Here is a 19,366-nt window from a genome sequence, read left to right as displayed (position 1 = left end):
ACTGGGGCTCAAGCACTGCCGTGGGGATATGGGGGGACAGGCTTCAGGCCCAGGTCCCTGGCCCCATAGCCCTGGCAGCTGGGGGCCCCACTCTGGCAAGGCTGTGGGGCTATGGGTGGCGAGTGAGGAGCATTGGCAGGGGAGAGGGGGGAAGGGCTATGGGTGGGAAATGAGGGACACTGGCAGGGGTGGAGGGGCTGTGGGTGGGGAGTACAGGACACCAGCAGGGCTGGGGTGCTGTGGCTTGGGACTGAGGGGCCTGGACCTGCATCCTCATGAGCGAAGGGGTCAGGGAGAGATCTGATTTTCCATGATAAAAAACGCAAAATAAAATACCAACATTTATAGCTACTTAAAATGTATTTAATTATACTGATTGAAGCTTTAAAGCTTTCAAATTACTTTAAAAAGGTAAATATATCAATAAAACATTGCGTTCAATTGATATACATTTGTATGTTTCATTTTAATTGTGGATTTTTGGGTTTTTTAATCAGAGAATTTGAAATTTTTATCAGAGAAGTTATGATTTTTAAACAGAGAAAACAAGGATCCCTGCTCATAACTTCAAGAATATCAGTTTAATCCCCATTTCCCCAAAAAACCACAAAATGGAGAAAATGTCTTTTGTAAACAGCACATACCCAGTTTATGCAAGTAAACAAATAGACAATTCTTCTTTAAATACCAAGTATTTAACGTAAGAAAATTTCTGTTACATTTCAGCAGCATTGAGGTCTAAATAAATAGTCACTAGATGTGTTGGCAGCTTCCATTTGGCTTTTCCTTATGTATTGTACATTTAGGGCATGACTATGCAAAATGCTTTATTTGAGCTTAGAAATAATTACTGCACAGTAGGCATCACTGTCTACAGATGCAGATGCTTACTGTGCAGTATTGGCTTTAATTGCGAGTAAATTTGCTACTTGTAAATACAAATAGCAGATTTACTTTTGTTTACTTACTGTGCAATACAGCACATGTAGATGGTTGACTGATGATAACACAGCTAGTTGTTTTTATGAGTGTAGTGCCTAGATGCCTCAACAAAGCTTGAGACCTATCATTACTGGTACTATGTAAGCTCAATAAGAGGCAGGACCTGCACCACTGAGAGCGTAGACTAAACAGACATAACAGGAAAAGTGTGAAGCAGCCTTAAAGTAACTTGTCCAGCATTGCACTGCATAGTCAGAGCTCCCAACTCCCAGTCTAATGCAGAATAGTTGCTGAGTGTTAAATGTTCCTCTCCCACTTTGTTTCAGATTCATCAGTGGCTTTCTATGTGGGATTCTCAGAAGGAAGAGATGAGGGAAAAACGCTGAGGTTTAATGAAACATACCTCAATTATGGAAACTGCTATTTCCCTGAATATGGCTACTTCAAAGCACCTCATAATGGTGTCTACATGTTTGCTGTTGATGTGGAATTTAGCCCAGGACCTGCACTTGGAGAGCTGCTGTTTAGCAGTGGGCACAGGAGGACCCTGTCAAGAAGTCAGAAGAAAATGACAAATGGAAACTTCATGACTACTTTTGCCGTGGCAGAGCTGAAGAAAGGGGAGAGAGTGTGGTTTGAGTTGCAGCAGGGCTCTCTAGTGGAAAAGAGCTTACCTGGAGCCACTATGGGTGGCTTTCTTATATTTAAAACATGAAGAGTGGTGGCATGCTTTAATCAAAAGAGATGCTACAAAATCAGGGAGCAATCAGCTCTTGCCTGGGTGGTGATTTTTTTTTGTATGTCAGTTGTACTGTATATTCAAACCTAGCATTATCCTAGATTCACCTTCAAGCTTATTTCTAGAAGTGTTTGGCTTTTGATTAGTTGCTTAAGAAGAACAATGGGCTATTAAGTTCCTTCTGCATGATGACCTAATGCTTTGGGTTTGGAATGTCTCAGTTCAAGCATGCAGAAAGCTTTCAGGGTGAGGACCACACCCAACTATTGCCTTGCACACTACCACCAAGTAACCTCTCTGCAGTAGCACCAGCAAAGGCTCCCAGGGGAAAGTTGCATTAGGGAACTATACAGCTTTAGCTACTTTTGATGCAGTTTATCAGTTGGAAATAAGAAGCAGGAACCATCTTCAGTGTCTGTTCAGTCTCTGCACGCCACTGCTGACCCAGACTGTAGTTCTAACAACTGTCAGTTATCCCAATCCAGCACAGTATTTAAGCAGATGCAATCCAATAGGGCACAGCCCAGGCTTTGAGTTAAGTACACTATTGAGTAGCTGCAAGACTGGGGCTTTTGTCAACCTTTGCAATGAAGCAGATACATTTCTGTGAAACATTTTGATTTTAGGCAGATCAGATTTTTTAAATTTGCCCTGACAGGCATTATATTAATCATGCAATTAATACTTTATCACACAGCAAATAGCAACATGCAGGACATTTATGACGTCATAAAGTACCAAACCAGCCACACAAATGTTCCACATCATTTAAATGTGAATGATACATTTCACTGCAAACCATATTTAGCAATGTGGAGCATCTTTATACCTGGTTTGTATAACACTGTAATTTGAACATGTGGCAGACTGGCATGTCCAAAGGGTGGCGAGTGCAACTGGGCTGTCTGCATAGTTTTTAAAGGTCCTGGAGTGCTGGCAGAACAGCCCTGAAGAGCCTCTCCCAGATACCAGGTTCCTGCTGTCCCAGAACTTAAAAATCCTGGCAGTTGCATGATTGAGATGTAATTTTATGCAGGCTCCCAAAAATCAAGCACCTTGCCATGTACACATGGCATGGCAGGATAAGTGATCTTGGGAATCTAGCATAAATTTCATCACATTCCAATCACATGACTAAATTAACATCTACCAGCAGCCACAGAAAACTATTTTAGCGATTAACTTCAGTTGCTGTAGTTGTGGACATTAAGCTACAGAATTATTAACAAACCCTATAGATTCCACGTAACACCATACTGAAACTCGCCATAATGAATCCTTTGCTTTGCAGGTACATACCACAGTTGTCCAGATGTATTAGGTTGTCTTCAATGATGAAGAGTTACTTGGTAACTGGAGGAAGAGAAATTAAGTGAAGGTATGGAGTAAAAGCCTTATCTCAAAGTCAGACAAGAGCTTTGACACCGATTTCAACCAAGTTCGGATTTTATTGATTGAACCATTCAGATTCTGAGAGAGGGTACTGTGATACCCAAAAGCTTGCCTATGTCTAGCCCAATGATGCAGTTGGTCTAATAAACTATATTACCTATAAGAATTCTTGCGTCTCACATATCTCTCTGATGCTCTTAGAGCAAGAGTTTACTGTTATACACTTGATAATGAATTTACCACTTCTATTTTCAGTACCACAGTTTGTATGAAGTTCAGATATCACACAAACCTTTACCCTTATAACCAATGTATACATAAAAGATCTCTCTGTAACACAGATATCAGTGCATAACCGTACCTTACTTTTCCTGTGTGAGGTAATGAGACAATTATAGAGAATGCCACTCACTGATGTAAACATGCTAATTCATAGTCTAACATAAGAAATCCTCTTCTACTAGTATGTCATTCTACTTATGTCAAAGTATAAGGAAATTAGCTAGACATCAAAGAAAGTAGGGTAGTATTCTGACCAGCACTGTACTTCTGTTTAGGTATATTGTGCCCTGTTTGCATTCATAGTCACTGGAAAATGGGCAGGCTTAATTCAGTACAGCAAACCCTATGGTATACTAAATCGAGACATGGTAGACTTACCTAGGCATCAAATTTTAATTTATTCAAAGCTGGCCTTTTGCCTTCCTCCCAAGTAAGGGGGAAAGAGAAGGGTGCAAGAAAGCCTGGTCATTTTACTTCTATCCCCAGCATTATGGTGATAAGGTGTCATATTGGGTACAGTAGACCAAATGACTTGTAGCATCACTAAGAAACATTAAAACAATTCATTACCAATATTAACTTACACAAGAATTTTGCATAGTTAACCAAATACAAGTACAAAAATACTGAAGTAAGGAAGTATTTGGTTAGGTATTATAATTTCTAAGGAATCATGCATTTATATGACAAAATCTGATAGTAATACAAAACACATTACTAATGTGTACTAAAATAAGGTTATTTACTTAAAAATGATACATTGGACATACTCTGTGTACAGAACAAAGCAATTCATGGTAAACTGAATAAGGCACCTTTTAAATCAGATGCTGTACAAAATACATTAGCGTGTTACATTTTAAAAGATTATTCTACACTTCTGACATAAACACAAGTGCCAGCATTCTGCTTGTTTTTACCCTTTCATGTTTTATTTACATCTTCTCTAGGTTAACTACAATGTTATTCTTTTTTGTATACAATATAGTACATTTCATGTTGAGCATGGGTATATTGGAGCATAAATGTCACCACTTTATGGGGATTCTATAACTGCATTTAAAGGTAATGTAGGACAAGGCAACAGTTGCAAGCATTTTATTGAACAATTTAAGTAAAAATAGTGTTCATTCTACCTTTGTTATAACTAGTAAACTGAGGCTGATACACCTTGACTCTAGAAAGCTCTGTATCACTTAGCACTGTATTTCATTTTAAATTTCACCCCGACATAGGGTTTAGAGTGGGGAGCAGGGTTGGGTTATCTGACTTCTTTCAGAACCAGTCACAAGAACAGAAGACTGCTAAAAAATCATCTACCTGACCAAAATCAAAGATAAATAATTCCCTTTAAACATTATTACAGTAACCAAAAAAGGCTGTAAAGTTTAATTTGAAGTGATATTTTTTTCTTGACATGTTTTGTCTTTTAAATTAACTTTAAAATAAGAGTGTGTAAAGGCAAGACAGCAAAGTTGTATCTTAAGAATTTGCCGCATAGCACATTCAAATGGTCATTTAGATGCAGATCTAAAATTTGATTCTAGGATTATTCTGGAACATTAAGAATCTTGGGAAATGAGCAAAGTCTCTACTTTTTTTTAACTTTTACCTTGAAAGCTGCTTAGAAGCTGAAGGGAGTTGCATGTTACTTAACTTAAATTGTGTGTGCAGGGTACTGTTTTTTTAAAAGGAAAAAAAAATCAAAGTAAACCCAGTACAATCAATGTGTGCTTGCATTTACACTTTGGGTCTGCTCATTGCTTCAGGGATTTACAGGTTAACCAGAAGTGCAAATGCTATTTCCCTCCCCCGAATATAGTGGCCAGACTTATTATTAAAGCTTCAAGCTATTTTTCATCTAACATGGAACAAGCTAAACGGATCTCCATATGAAGTTGTTCAATGGCTTTCAAGGCACAGAATAGATATTCACAGGACGTTTCACGCATTACAAGACATTTGCAAAGATTTTTTATTAGATAACAAATGCTCACAAATGTAAGCCTCACCAACAAAATATTATGATCACACACTAAAATAACAGTGTGTTTATGGATTTAAGTCTTTGGAATTCTTACAACATTGAATAAGGCAACAACTTGGTTTAAAAGTCTGCACTGAGTATACTTAGCAATATTTATTATTTATAAGTTCATGAAGATTAAATTAAAAAACCCCCAAAAACCCAGGTGCCTAAAATTATTAAGTTCTTTGCATGGAACCTACTTGTGGGCTTCAGGGCTCAAACAGAACCGGAGCCAACAGATATTCAGATGTAGTATACAACTAGCAGCTCCCATGTAAGCCAATAGAAGTTGCTGCATGCTCAGCAATGTTCAGCATCAGGCTGGTTGGTTATTGGGGGTGTAAACACAGACTTTGGAACCTAACCTTAGGCATACATATATACATATATATTTTAAGGTAATCTTGGCTAAGGGTCCTCTCTCTCCACAACCCAGCTCAGCCCATTTCCTTTATTTAAAAGTGAATTTGTAAATTCTTAAGTTTTAAGGTTTATTTATCCAGTAACACCAACTTTTTGTCTTACAAACTAGTAAGCGCTAAATAGAAGGGAAAACCATGGAATAACTGAAAATGGTGTCACATTTTTACATGCCCTTTGTTTTATTCAGCCTACTGCCAACAGTCTTGAAGATTTGAGAAAGAAAACAAAATCAAGATTAAAATTTTAGCACAAGTCACAGCTAATACAGCTGTCCAATTCACATGGCACTTTATGAGAAAAAATACAAACGTTCTGAGAAATAGATTAAATTAAGAAAACACCTCCATTATTGTGAGAAAATAAGCTAGTGGGATGTGTATAAAGATTTTCCTTTTTACTGTTAAAAACCCTAGAATGATACTACTAATAAAAAAACAAATCAAAACAAGCTTATTCCTTACTAATGACATCTTGGCTCATGCCAAGTATTTTCCAACTACCTGTGCAAAATTTATGCGCAAAGACATGCTTAATAATTAGTCTCATGATATATGCTTTGGCAGCGGACGGAAAAAACCTTATTTAAAAAGCCCTTTGTCATGAGAATTGTGGCACGATGTTGTCTCACTTGCTGTGTCTAAATAAGTTAAATCATACTTGATGCACCCATGAATTGTTCAGCCAGAATACATATTAATACTTAAAGGCATTACTGAAGAAAAGTAATGACTTTATTTTAAAAAATAAATGTCCCTTGAGATAACTAACTAGCTTTCTATAAAATATGTAGCACTGTTAAATAAAGTCTGTACATCACAATAGAAAATAAAAAATACTGCAATCTTTTGCCTGACAATTTACTTTTTGCAAACTATGGAACAAAGTGAAAAAGAAACCATGTTAGAAGTTTATTTGCAATTGTTAACAAATCACATTGGTTCTGCATTAAGCTAAGTTTTCTATTAGCTGTATTTCCAAGGGAAATTTAAACAGATCTTTAAAACGACCTCCATATATGTATTTTACCAAAGTAAAAAATCTTAATCTGAAATTTCTTTTGATCAATTTAAACTTTATTCTCAACTTTTCCTTCAAATCTGTGTGTGTGTGTGTGTATGTGTATGTATGTGCATGCTTGTTTACGTGTACCTAAAACTTTGTTTTAAATAAAGCACAATTCACACTATATAAATAACTTCCCTTTTTAAAGTTATCTAGTACAAGGCTTACAGTACATCTTACAGGCACTTAAGTTATCATCAAATAGGTCTGTTTCAATACTGTGTGCTCATTCTTCAGAAGATTCACGGTATGGGAGCTGTCAACCTGTGGTGGTACTTTCTGACTGCAAACTAGCAGTAATGAATTTAATGGTATATAACCAGTGACCTAGTTTTACAGCCGCTTTTTTCTTTTTTGGCCTCGTGCTCCAGCTTGTCTGAACAATAGTGAAAAGAGGGAAACACGACTGATTTTGTATGAACGAAGCAGCTTTCGTCTGACCAGGTGTGATCAGCTATCACTTTATTGGAGAATCATAAGCAGAGCCACGTGCATTCCATAGCAAAGTGAGGCCAAATTCTGCAGCATTATTAATTTAACCTGTCTCCACTGAGTCTTTCCCAGCTGCACCTCCCACACATAATGAGAACTCATATTTAAAATACTCATTATTTTACAACTGCTTCATGTCTATTGTTTTTTCCCTGTGTGTTCTCTAGGCAACCCAGCTGTATGAACAGCAGTTCATCATCTTGCTAGTAGTTACAGCCGGACAATCCAGCTCAGGATTGCCTTTCTTTGACCTACCCACACTGATCAGTTTCAGCAGTTCATCATCTTGCTCTCCATGCTTGAGTGCCACTCTAGCCTCCAGATGCCCTGGCTGCCCAACTTGTATGTCTGGCTACCTTTCTCTCCTTGCTGCTCATCTGATTTGGTTCTAACCCTCAGAACTTCCCTTCTGCCTGGTTCTTTATAACAGTTAGGGAGTATGAATTGAAATACAATTCACTTGCCCTTTATGGGGAAAAGTACAGAGTATGCAGCAGCTATGGACACGTCCCAGCAGGTTAGGGAGGCAAAACAGAATTGTCAGTGGGCTGGCTGTGGAGACTGCCACACTAAAATGCTGACATATGTAGTATTGTGAAAAAATGCCAAATTCCACAGTCATTTAGTCATGGAGCCTACTGAGCCTCAAGTGAGATGACTAAAGCAAAGTTACCTGTGCTGTAACTGGTGTTGTTTCAGACTATTTGCATATTCAGGTGGGCACTGCTTTATATTCAATTCACATTTTTCAGGTTCCCTTTGCAACCAAAAAAAGAAATACATTTTAGTTATATTAAACTGAAAACTGAAGCACTTGAGTACATTTCAATGGCAAGGGATGAACTAAGTGGCAAATTCTGCAATTGTGGAATCATGGAATATTATACAGCCCTTCCTGTAAATTTAAATGGTTTCCTATGTATTCCAAATGGCAGCAGAAGAATCCTGGCACACACAAACAAGAAAAGGCATAAGGAACTGTTAAATTGAATAGTATCCCAAATAGATTCATAACCTACATGCTATTGAATTAAAACTTCATATGAATTGACTAGATTCCATCAGGTAGAAGGCAAAAAGCTTATATTTCTCCATCTCTGTTGAATCCATTTAGCTTCTTAAGGCTTTCACAGAAAGCACTGAAATCTGAACATGCAATTCAGTACCCAGAGTTTTACTGGAAATTCACTGTGACTGAAGTCTCAATGCAGCTCAAAACAAGAACAAAATGCATACTTAAAACAGGGCTGTCCAAATACATAGCACGTGGCATACAGAGGCTCTCAACATCATCATCTTCAAAGTTCTGAAAGATGTAATTAGCAGCCTGTAAAAGTGCGGTGAGGAAATGGACTGAATCTCAGCTGACTCCTCTTCCCACTTCGATCCCACCCTTGTTTGGGTGAAGAGTTCTAGGAGTCCAACTCTGCTCCTGAGTAACTGTGTTACTCTGTCAAATCTTTACATCTTGTGATTCCACCATCTTTGCAAGCGTCTTCTTGATCCTCAGGGCTGTAAGTCTAGAAGCAGGATTGTGGGCCCAGCATTCAGACATTAACTTCAGTATCGCTCTTAAACACTGAAAATTAAAAGTGCAAAGGAACATTGTTATAAACACTTAATCCACAGTAAAGCATAGCCTTGACTGACAGTTCATTAATGGTATGCATTTAAGGAAGGCAATGGTTAAGCTAGCAGGCCAAAAGTCTAGCAATGCAAGGACAATATCTTTTAACAACCACTCCCCTGGTGAAAAAAATACAATTTGCATTTCCAACACTGAATGGACTCAAGGTTCTTTTCAATGCACTGCCTGAATTTAAGAGCAGAGAAGGATTATCAATATTCAGTGAGTCAGGCTGACATCAAGATGCCAAATAATAAAGTACCATGCTAGGGAAGACTGGTAAATTCAGTGCGTCTCATCAGGGGGAGTGCTGAGGAGAAAACATTTTGTGATGGGCAAGAAGAAAAAAGGAAAAAGAATGGCACTCAAAAGAAAGATCCTCCCTTTTGTATAGAAAATATCTGCTAACCCTGCTTGTGAGATCTATTCAAACCCATCTACTTCTCCCAGCAGCAGTTCTCATTCCATAATGCACCCAGTTTGACAGGATGACATGCCAGAAGTACTGAAACTGATTCTGATAAATTAAAGTGACATGTGCTGTACAGCTTTATTCAAAACACAAGAAAATATTCTGGTATATAAGTGTGAGATCTAGTTTAGAGAGGCCAATAGTGAGACTGGGTGAATTTACATGTGCAATGAATGTGACACAATAAACACTGAAGCTGTCTGAGCCAAAGGAAACCGCTCTCAGGTGCAGCGTCTACACGTGTGCCTGGAATAGCAGCAATTTGAGCTCATGTGTCTCGGCTGGCTGGGCTGACCGGGCACAATTTACGCCCAGTCTTTCTACACATGCTCTTCAGTGCATTAAATTACTCTACCATAAGAGTAATTGTGACTATTAATTAATTACAATGGTGTTAAAGAGTCACTGACTATTAATTAATTACAGTGGTGTTAATTTACTGTGCCCTAATACTGGTGCATGTGTAGACAGTGATGCTCTACTGAGGAGCTAATTAGTCTACTCTGCAGTAAAGCATATGTGTATGGATCCTGAAATGTTGCTTTTCCTTCTCTCCCAGAGGTTACAGATGTGTAGAAAATTTACAGCTGATTTCAAACATTAGCCTTTTTATTGTGCCCTGAGAAATCTCAAATGTCAAAAGACAGGACTGTGTTGCCTATACTACTTCAGTGTGAACGAGCTTTGAGGACAGACTGAAAAAGTTATGGGCTACTGATAAATTTCTCCTTCCCATTTTTCATTTCAGCATACTTACTTCATCACTATTCCACCTATTAGATACTATTGGGCGTAGTCGCTTGACACACACCACCTCTCTCATATCCTCATAGGATGGATCATTCGGCACCATGTCATAATATGGCAGCTGGTACTCTTCAACAATACCTGCAATAAGTACAAAAGATGAGGGAAACACATGAAAGAACAAACCAAATCCAGAAATCTGCTACTAACAAAATTCCTTAACCAACAGCAGAAGAACAAATTAAACACAGTAACCTCTGGTTCTTGGACTGATCAAACAGAAACCAAAAAACTCAAGGTAACATTTGCTGAAAATTTACAGTTGACAATGGGCATTAAGGACTAGAATCTGAATTTATTACCTGTACTCCCTCTGAACTAAATGTGTAGTGCAGAATTCATCTCTATCCAGTCTGTTATACATATAACTTTCCCTGCACCAAGAGAATTTTACATGCAAATCCAATTGTTTCTGCAATTCCCATGAATCCTCTCATTTCCATCTGTTTTACCACAGCCAGCTAGCATACTTCAGAAAACAAAGGAAAGAACTGTCGTCCTGAAGAAGACTGAAATCTAAATTAGGATGTTATAAATTTCTGAAGAGAAAAAGACTGAGAACCTGGGAGAAGTGGAAACAAAAGGAAAATAAATATACTAAGGTGGCACCAGAGCAGAGAAAAAGGGAAAATAGGTTCTAAAAACAATGAAGAAAAGGGTCGTATATGCATTCATTATAGGAAAGGAGAAAGAAAATTGAGTGAAACAACTAAAGGTGGTTTAAAAGGGGCAAGAGGCCCTTATTTATACTTAAAAAACCTGTTAAGAAGACAGGTAACTCATAATGTTGCAAGTAAACAATTCAGACAACTGGTGCATTGTTTGAAAATTCAGGTGGAAGTTCCTGGAATTTGCTGAAAAAGAACCTTCTCACCTTCAAAGCAGAAATTTTGAGATGCCTTTTTAATTACTAAAGGAGATGGCAACTTCTGAGCTAACAGTTGAGAACAAATTTGGAATGAATTCAAAATCTAAAAGCAGAGGTGGGTAGAAGATAGTGAGCCTTGTATTATGCAGAGTCTTGAATCCTAAAGCAGGTACAACAGAGACAAAGAACCATAGAAGTTTGACACTGATTATAAAACACAAAAGAGCTGTGAGAGACCAAAGGGAAGAGAAAAAGAGAACACAAGACTGTGGACACTGACCTGTGTAAAAGTACTACAGCTGATGAAAGGCAGGTATTAGTGTTTACATATACCTTCAGGCAGAGGTGCTCACCACAGGCCAGATCTGGCCTCAGCGCTGTTATCTGCTAGGGTTGTGTGAAGCTCTGGCTGCTGATTTGATTCGGAGGAGATTTGGTCCAATTTGGTGGCCGAATCTCTGAATCAAATCAGGAGACCAATAAAAAGGTCCAAATCGATTCGAAGCTCTCTGAATCAATTCAGAAAAGATTTGGAGCACTTTGGAGATTCAGACAGACCACACTCATCACTGCCGCAGGGAGCTAGACCCAGACTCCATGCCGGTAAGTAGGGGGCAGAAGGGGGGAGGGGAAAAGCTACAGGAGGGGGGAAGACCCCTACCTCCACCATGCCTTGTCTGCTCCCTCAGACCCCCTGAGCACCCCCGACCACTCTCTGAGCCATGTCAATGGCTGCCCTGCCTGGCTCTGGCTCCCGGTTCTTTAAAAAAAACAAACAAACAAACAAACAAAAAGCCCTGAACTCACCAGCTGCTGCAGCAGCCTGAGGGCTTCTGGGGCTTGTGGCAGAGCCCCCCACAAAGCATGGGGCAGTGGGGGGTAGTGGGGATTCCCCCCCACCAAACCTGGCAGGAACCAGTGAGTGTGGTTTTTTTTGTTTGTTTGTTTGTTTGTTTTAAGAGAACCAGGAGCTGGGGCTGAGCGGGGCAGGCATGGCGGGGTGGGAGAGCGGGCGGAGAATGGGGACTTGTGGCAGAGCCCCACAAGCAGCATAGGGCAGTGTGGGGCAGCAGGGATCACCCCGCTGCCTGGCAGCAGGTAGTGAGTATGGAGCTTTTTTTTTTTTTTTTAAGAGCTGGGATGCTGGGGCAGCCATTGACAAGGCTGGGAGAGCAGGCAGGAGATCGGGCCTGTTTGATTCAGATTCGGCCGTATCAATTCAGGACAGTGATACGGATCACCAAATCAAATCACTGTCCTCCAAATCGAATGAATCCAAAGCGAATACTAGCCGTTTTGCACAGGATTATTATCTGCCCTGCAGGGCCCACGGGGCCAGAAATCTGACCGCAGGGGATCTGTGACACTGCTTCCCCACTGCCAAAGTTCTAGACCTGTGGGGAGCTCCAGGCCCTGTGCTAGTCCTGGTGTGTGGGGCTGGAAGTGGCGGGGCCAGACCCCAAGACCCAATCCCAGCATGCGGAGCCTGATTCAGCCCACAGATTGTCCCCATGATGCTCACTTGGCCTGCAGGGCCAAAAGTTTAATCACCACTGCCTTAGGGTAGTGGACATGTCTTTAAATGTTAAAGCTGTTGATTCTTTAATGATAAAGTTTATAAAATTCAGGTGAAAACTGCAGGAATTTTTCATCCCAAGTAGAGGTTTAGTTCTTGAACAGCAGTCATTGGGTGAATCTACTGAAACTTTGGTTACACAGATCATTCTGAAATAGAAGATTTAAAAACATACCTCCTGTGACACAACGCCGAGCCATTTCCCAAATGATTAAGCCAAAACTATAGATGTCAGCCATGATGTACGGCTGGAAGTGATTTTTATTCAGGCTTTCATCTAGGACTTCTGGGGCCATGTAACGTTTTGTTCCCACTCTAGTATTCAAAGGGACATCAACTTCATTTGTATCACTATGTATAAATAACAGAAGTTAAACAAGTTGTAGAGCAGTAAAAAAACTGATGCAATATCCCACATGATACAGAAAGAAGCTATTGTCAAATTGGTACTTATAGTGTTTCTTCCTTTTAATAGCACCGTCTTACAGCAGTATGCTTCCTTGAAACAGACTAAATAGAAAACAATTATAAATAACCAGAATAAGGGTTTGTATTATTGTTTTGCAAAGACAACCAAACCCCGTCCCCCCACCACACACATGTACATATTACCATGTCTCTATACAAATCCAAGCAGATAGGCGCAAATCATTGAAAATGGTCATGTCATGAAGTCGCATTGAAAAATCAATTCTATACACCATAACTTTGGGCAGAAGTTTGCTTGTGTGTTGGCATATGATGCCCACTTACAAGCCTGGGAGACCATGGTCTCAACTACCTACTGTGTATATATTTTTAAATCTATATACAGTACTGCATATAAATATTCTGATTCTACTATTCTGAGCATCTAAAATGGGATTTGTAAAACACGCTAGTTCTGTAAAAAGTGAGTACACTACATATTTGTAATGCTGTACTACCATACTAATTAGTTTTGGTCTACTCAAGTATAAATAGAAGCTATCTTCAAGGCCAATACTTTGCAGTAACGAATACATACAGTATATTCTTTTATGAGGCCTTTTGATTTTTTTTGGCACTCAAGAGTGGCAAAGTAAAATTCTGTGGCTTTTTAGATAAAAAAAAAAAAAAGCTGTAATAGCTGTTCATATTCATTCAATAATACAATCAGGACTATTTCTGTAAGTTTAACGTCTAAATCATTTGACACTGGCCAGATTTTCAGTGGCTTAGATTTGCTACTGAAACACCATGATATCATTAGAAAGACTGCCCAGGAAAAGCTTTATGGTCTGGATGCTGGATTTGTTTTCTTTTTATCCCCTCACAGTAGAGACAGAAAGAAGCGGAAGGAATTTTAAGTGACTTGAAATCTGAGCTCTCTAAAAAACACAAACAAATTTTGACAACAACCTTCTTTCAACATCCAGCCTGCATTCAAAGCAGAAGGCTGCCCCAGATTCTCAACAACAACATCATACATAACCTGCAGTTTCATCTACCTGTTAAACTTGACCGCAAGGCCTAGGTCAGCAATGCAGCAGGTCCCATTTTTCTTTATCAAGATATTTTTACTTTTCAGGTCCCTGTGTGCAATAGCTGGTTTGCCTTGTGTTCCAAAAATTTCTGTATGCAAGTGGCAGAGACCACATGCAGCAGAATAAGCCAGTTTGAGCAAAGCCCTGTTGTCAAGTGTTGTGCACTTTAGAAAGTCATACAAGGATCCATTTTCATGGTAATCTGTAATCAAGTAAAGCTGGGTCCAGGAGCCTGTGCCTTTGATGTCTGCTGCTATAAAACCTATGAAATGCATAAACAGAGTCATTATGTACTGTTACACAAAAACACATGATAGGAAACACTGTTCATGAACTCAAAAAGCAAAACTCTCATTTAGACTAGGAAAAGACAGTCCCACCCACCCCTCACTGGGAACTAGGAGTGCTGTGTACCTTAGATTTCACCATATTGGTCCATCAGAATCTCACATTTCCACCAAAAATATATATAAGATACTACTATACCCAATTACAGTATATTATGAATATGCACTAAACAACCATCCAGAGATTATATCAAGGAAGAAGTTGCTTCCTTAAGCAACTACAAATCTTTGACATTCAAGTCCGCTACTACCTATTCAAATCCACATATTTCTTACTTACCAAGTATGTTTTCATGACGCATTAAAACAGTTTGGTAAATCTCAGTTTCTCTGAACCAACTGGCTTCTTCTGTGGTAAAAAATACTTTGACTGCCACTTTTTCACCTCGCCATTTACCCATCCAGACCTCACCATACCGACCTTTCCCAACCTGCCGCACCATCTGAATTTGTTTGGCAATGGTGCGCTGAACCTAAGGACATTAAAATAAAAAAAATTCACAATTAAAAGGCCCGTCAGGCATAACATTTTGCCTGTCTTGATCCTTGATAATGGTCCTATTTGAAAGATCTATTCTAGATTCTTTTCAGCTATTCTTTTTTTGACCAATTATTGCTAGTTTTGGAAAGAAAATGAAGGCGGTATTAAAAAATTGATAGTTAAAATTTGATTTTCTGTATGTTAGCTTTGCATTTGGTTTCTTCTAGTTTGTATATGATTGTAACTATTCATTTTATTAGCTAGGCTTAACAGGAACTATTATGAACAAATAAGTAAACAGAATGACTATTTAATTGAATCCCCCTGTTTACCAGTTTTATAATTCATCACCAATAGATATTCAGTGAATTTTATCAAACAATAAGCATGAAATTGGAGAGAAAAATCTTATTGTTGGACTAACAAACAGCTACTCATGCTATCCAAGTCTAAGACCTTCCCAAATTAATTCCTTTAAGCATACTAACCAATACTTCACTGATCTCCAAGTCCAACAGATTTCTTGAAGGAGGATCTCTTCTACTCCCTGATTTTGGTTTATTATGTAAGAGTAAGACTGACTTAAATTTGTGTGTGCACGTGCATTCACGCAGTGTCTTTCATAATAATTGCATCCCAAGATAATTTGCATAATTAAACTACCAGCAGCAGATAAGCAGCAGTTCAAGAACTCTGAAATGACCATCACAAAAAGTTACAGAAAACCTGAAGGATCAAGGATTGGAATATTGGCTTGCTCAAAGATGCAAGTTTTGAAAGATTAATTTATGAACATAGAGTAAACATACGGAAGAGTAGAAACACAGCTGTAAAACTGTATCAAACCGATTAGTAATATGCAAACTAATACTCCATACAGACCAGTGATTCTCAACCAGAAAGATACTTTTTAGGATTCAGGGGAGACGCTTGCTTTTTTTCTGTTATTTAGTAATTGGCTGAAGCTGTGGCTGTGAAGGTCCGAGTCAGGCAGGAGTTCTCCATGAGGGGAAGCCAGCCCCTTTTCCCCTCACTCCCTGGGAATGGCAGGTGAGAGAGGCCTCACTTCAGGAGGCTCTTCTAGAAGGAAACTATACTTGCGACAAGATGGTGGCAACTGCTACTGGGTTGTGCTGCACTGCCTTGCCCTTCATTGCACCATTCCAGCTGGACCCTTGCAAAGCTGGTACATATATTAAAGATTTGGGGTGTTCAGACTCCATGCTGACATAATAGTATCTTTCTAAAGCAGCGATTCATGGTTTTTTTCAGTTTGTTTTAAAAATATGTTTCCAGTTTTTTGTTTTTTGGGGGGGTTTTTTTGTTTTTGTTTTTATACACTCTAATAAATTTATAAACATATATGTCTATATATTAAATGGAGTGCCACTAAATACACAAGTTATGGATAGGCGTCTTGAGTCTGAAAAGGTTGAGAACCACTGATATAGATTAACTTACTTATTATCACAAGTGTACCTTTATTCTAGATCCTACATAAGAATGTAGAAATGAAACTGCACCCCCCACATGTATTATAAATCTAATATGAGGGGATTAACATGCATATTTGTTTATATAGATTTGAATTGTATAGGCCGTAGATGGGGCAGAGCAGGGAGAAGGGGGACGGGGGCATTGCTCTCATCTACCCTAATCAAAATGGGATCAGAGGAGGAGAAAGTTGAGGTATTTTGGGTTAGGATACATGGAGGCCAGGGAGAAAGGGACTTGGTCATGGCTACACACTGCCACATCAAGAGGAGGAGCTAGACTTGGAATTCTTGAGGCAGCTCTCAGAAGCTGTACAGTCTAGGGACATCGTTGTCATGTCATGGGGGACCTAAACTTCCCTGACATCTGCTGGGAGGAACAGTCAGCCAAATCCAATCATTCACATATGTTCTTAACCTGCATACAGGACCTTCATTTGACACAGGAGGTATATGGTCCCACTAGGGGCAATGCCTTACTGGACTTGGTGTTGGGTAGAGGGGATGACCCGGTAGGGGAGCTGCAGATTTGTGGTCGCCTTGGGGACAGCGACCATCAATTAATCAAATTCACCATATGGTGTGGGGTGGGAAAGATAACTAGTAGGGTGGAAGTGCTTTACTTTAGGAAGTCTAACTTTAGTGTGCTCAGGAGTTTAGTCAATGACGCACTGCAGGATAGGAGTATTGGCAAGATGGAAGTCCAGGAAAGGTGGTTGTTCCTAAGGGAAGTGATCCTTTGGGCGCAGAGGGAGACAATCCCATTGCAAGGGAACGGGGGCAAAGGGCCCAAAAAACCTCCTTGGCTAAACAGAGAAATCCAGGGAAGCCTAAGGGCAAAAATAGAGCCATAGACACAGTGGAAGCAGCGGGAAGCTACAAAGGAGGGATATATCTACTTGGCCCGCACTTGCAGGGAGGCAGTTGCAAGGCCAAAGCAACTATGGAGCTGAGGCTGGCAACAGGAATTAAAGATGACAAAAAGTCATTTTTTAGGTATGTAGGGAGTAAAAGGAAAGAGTAGGGCAGCATAGGACCCCTACTGAACAAGCAGGAGCAGTTGCTGACAGGCAGGGGGTACAAAGCTAAGCTCTTCAATGAGTTTTTTGCCTCAGTGTTCCTGAATGAAGGTCAAGACAAGTCTCTTAATGGGTTTTTAGATGGACATCACAGGGACACCAGCCCACAAACTGTTGAAACCGCCTTGGCGCAGAGGCACTTGGATGGACTGGATGCGTTTATATCAGCAGGCCCGGATGAGCTGTATCCAAGGGAGCTGAAGGAATTGGCGGTGTCACAACAGCAGAACCACTGGCATGGATATTTGAGCAGTTGTGGCACTTGGGTTAGGTCCGAGAGGACTGGAAAAGGGCCAACGTGGTCCCTAGTTTCAAGAAGGGGAGGAAGGAGGATCCAAGTAATTATAGGCCAGTTAGTCTCACCACAATCCTTAGAAAAGTCATTGAAAAATTATTAAGGATCATATTTATGGGTGTCCAGCAGGAAAAATAACGCAGCAGGGCAACCAGAATGGATTCGTAGCAGGTAGATCATGCCGGACTAATCTTGTTTCTTTTTATGACCAGGTCACAAAGCGCTTAGATGCAGTAGAAGTGGATGTTGTTTACCTGGATTTTAGGAAGGCCTTTGATACAGTATCTCATCCCATTCTCATAAATAAATTAAGAGGCTGTGACTTATGTCACGCTCCAGCTGGGCTCTGCAAGCTCTGTCCAGCAATAGGTACCTCCAAGCACTCTTCCTTCTATCTGGGAAAGCCCCTGTTTGGCCTGCTGCATGGCCCCTTGGCTGTGTGCTCGGGAGACCCCGCTGTATGGTCTCTGGCCATGTGCTAAGCCCCACCCCTGTGGGGAACCTGGTGGACCAATCGAAAGGGCTTAAATCCAGGCTTGTCATCAGGCCTATAAAGCTGGGGTGGAGTTCTCCACCCAAAAGGAAGAGCAGAAAGAACAGCAGAGCAGCGCACAGCATCCATCACCCGCTCAGCTAGCCGAGAAGCCGGAGCTTCCATCGCTCGCTGGGAAGGCCTGGCCAACTTCCCACGGCTTCTCCTGTCTCCGGAGAACAATTTGCTGATCGGTTTTCTTTTGGTTCTTGAGGCGTCCACCGCTTTATTGTTTTCCCGAGAACCGTCGAGTTTTTTCATGCACTCGTTCCAGCGAACGGGACGGATGTTCGATCGTTTCCCCAGCCTCACCCGAACGTAGATCCAACGAGTTTGTTATTTTCTTCCTTTTGTCTCTTGCCTGGATTGGGACCGAATCTGCCCTGCAGCCACGTTCACACCGGTGGTGTACAAGTAAGAAACATTGTCTGTCGTCAGTTCGGGATTGAGTGTTGTGTGTAACCAAGTGTAACTGCCTGCGCAGCCACATCTGTATCAGTGGAGCGTATGTAAAAAGGGACTAAATAAAAGAAAGTACTTTTGCAACCATTACGAGTCCACCTCTCCCTCTCGCTAAACTAACATCAGGGGATCAGAACCCTGGGGCTATAGCCACAGCCTGGCTCGCGCCCCCCACAACTTAGATGGTTACACAGTCCGGTGGGTGGCAAACTGGTGTGGGGGTTGCACACAGAGTGGTGTTGGAGGGGTCGGTATCGACTTGGAAGAATGTGGGCAGTGGGGTCCCGCAGGGCTCAGTCCTTGGACCTGTACTGTTCAATGTCTTCATCAGTGATGTGGGCGTGAAGTGTACTCTGTCCAAGTTCCTAGATGATACTAAATTGTGGGGAGAAGTGAACACACCGGACGGTAAGGAAAGATTGCAGGTGGACCTGGACAGGTTGGAAAAGTGGGCAGAACAC

General features: G+C 40.4%; 2 protein-coding genes across 4 annotated transcripts in view; one reads left to right on the top strand and one right to left on the bottom strand.

Annotated features, from left to right (window-relative positions):
- The window catches only part of MMRN2 (multimerin 2), a 75,719-nt gene extending 69,485 nt beyond the window's left edge, over nucleotides 1-6,234 (top strand). For both annotated transcript variants that reach the window (XM_019502246.1, XM_019502247.1), the window contains one exon: nucleotides 1,269-6,234. In XM_019502246.1, coding sequence (XP_019357791.1) covers nucleotides 1,269-1,657 — 389 coding nt within the window. In that variant the 3' untranslated portion in view covers nucleotides 1,658-6,234. The remainder of the gene's footprint in view (nucleotides 1-1,268) is intronic.
- BMPR1A (bone morphogenetic protein receptor type 1A) overlaps nucleotides 1-19,366 on the bottom strand; it is a 142,436-nt gene that overhangs the window by 3,029 nt on the left and 120,041 nt on the right. The window contains exons 8-12 of one of the 2 annotated variants that reach the window (XR_002094822.1): nucleotides 14,844-15,036; nucleotides 14,181-14,478; nucleotides 12,887-13,062; nucleotides 10,218-10,348; nucleotides 8,322-8,940 (exon numbers count right to left, since the gene is read on the bottom strand). Coding sequence is in view for 1 of the 2 variants with exons in the window: in XM_019502248.1 (XP_019357793.1) it covers nucleotides 8,815-8,940; nucleotides 10,218-10,348; nucleotides 12,887-13,062; nucleotides 14,181-14,478; nucleotides 14,844-15,036 (924 nt within the window). In the remaining variant the exon portion in view is untranslated. Of the gene's footprint in view, nucleotides 1-5,316; nucleotides 8,941-10,217; nucleotides 10,349-12,886; nucleotides 13,063-14,180; nucleotides 14,479-14,843; nucleotides 15,037-19,366 lie in introns of those variants that run through there. The other variant, XM_019502248.1, reaches the window with a different exon arrangement.

The sequence above is a fragment of the Gavialis gangeticus genome, unplaced genomic scaffold, assembly GCF_001723915.1.
Source record: "Gavialis gangeticus isolate Ggan-Ray unplaced genomic scaffold, GavGan_comp1, whole genome shotgun sequence".
In the NCBI taxonomy this organism is placed as follows: domain Eukaryota; kingdom Metazoa; phylum Chordata; order Crocodylia; family Gavialidae; genus Gavialis; species Gavialis gangeticus.
This window is presented reverse-complemented; position numbering and strand designations above follow the sequence as displayed.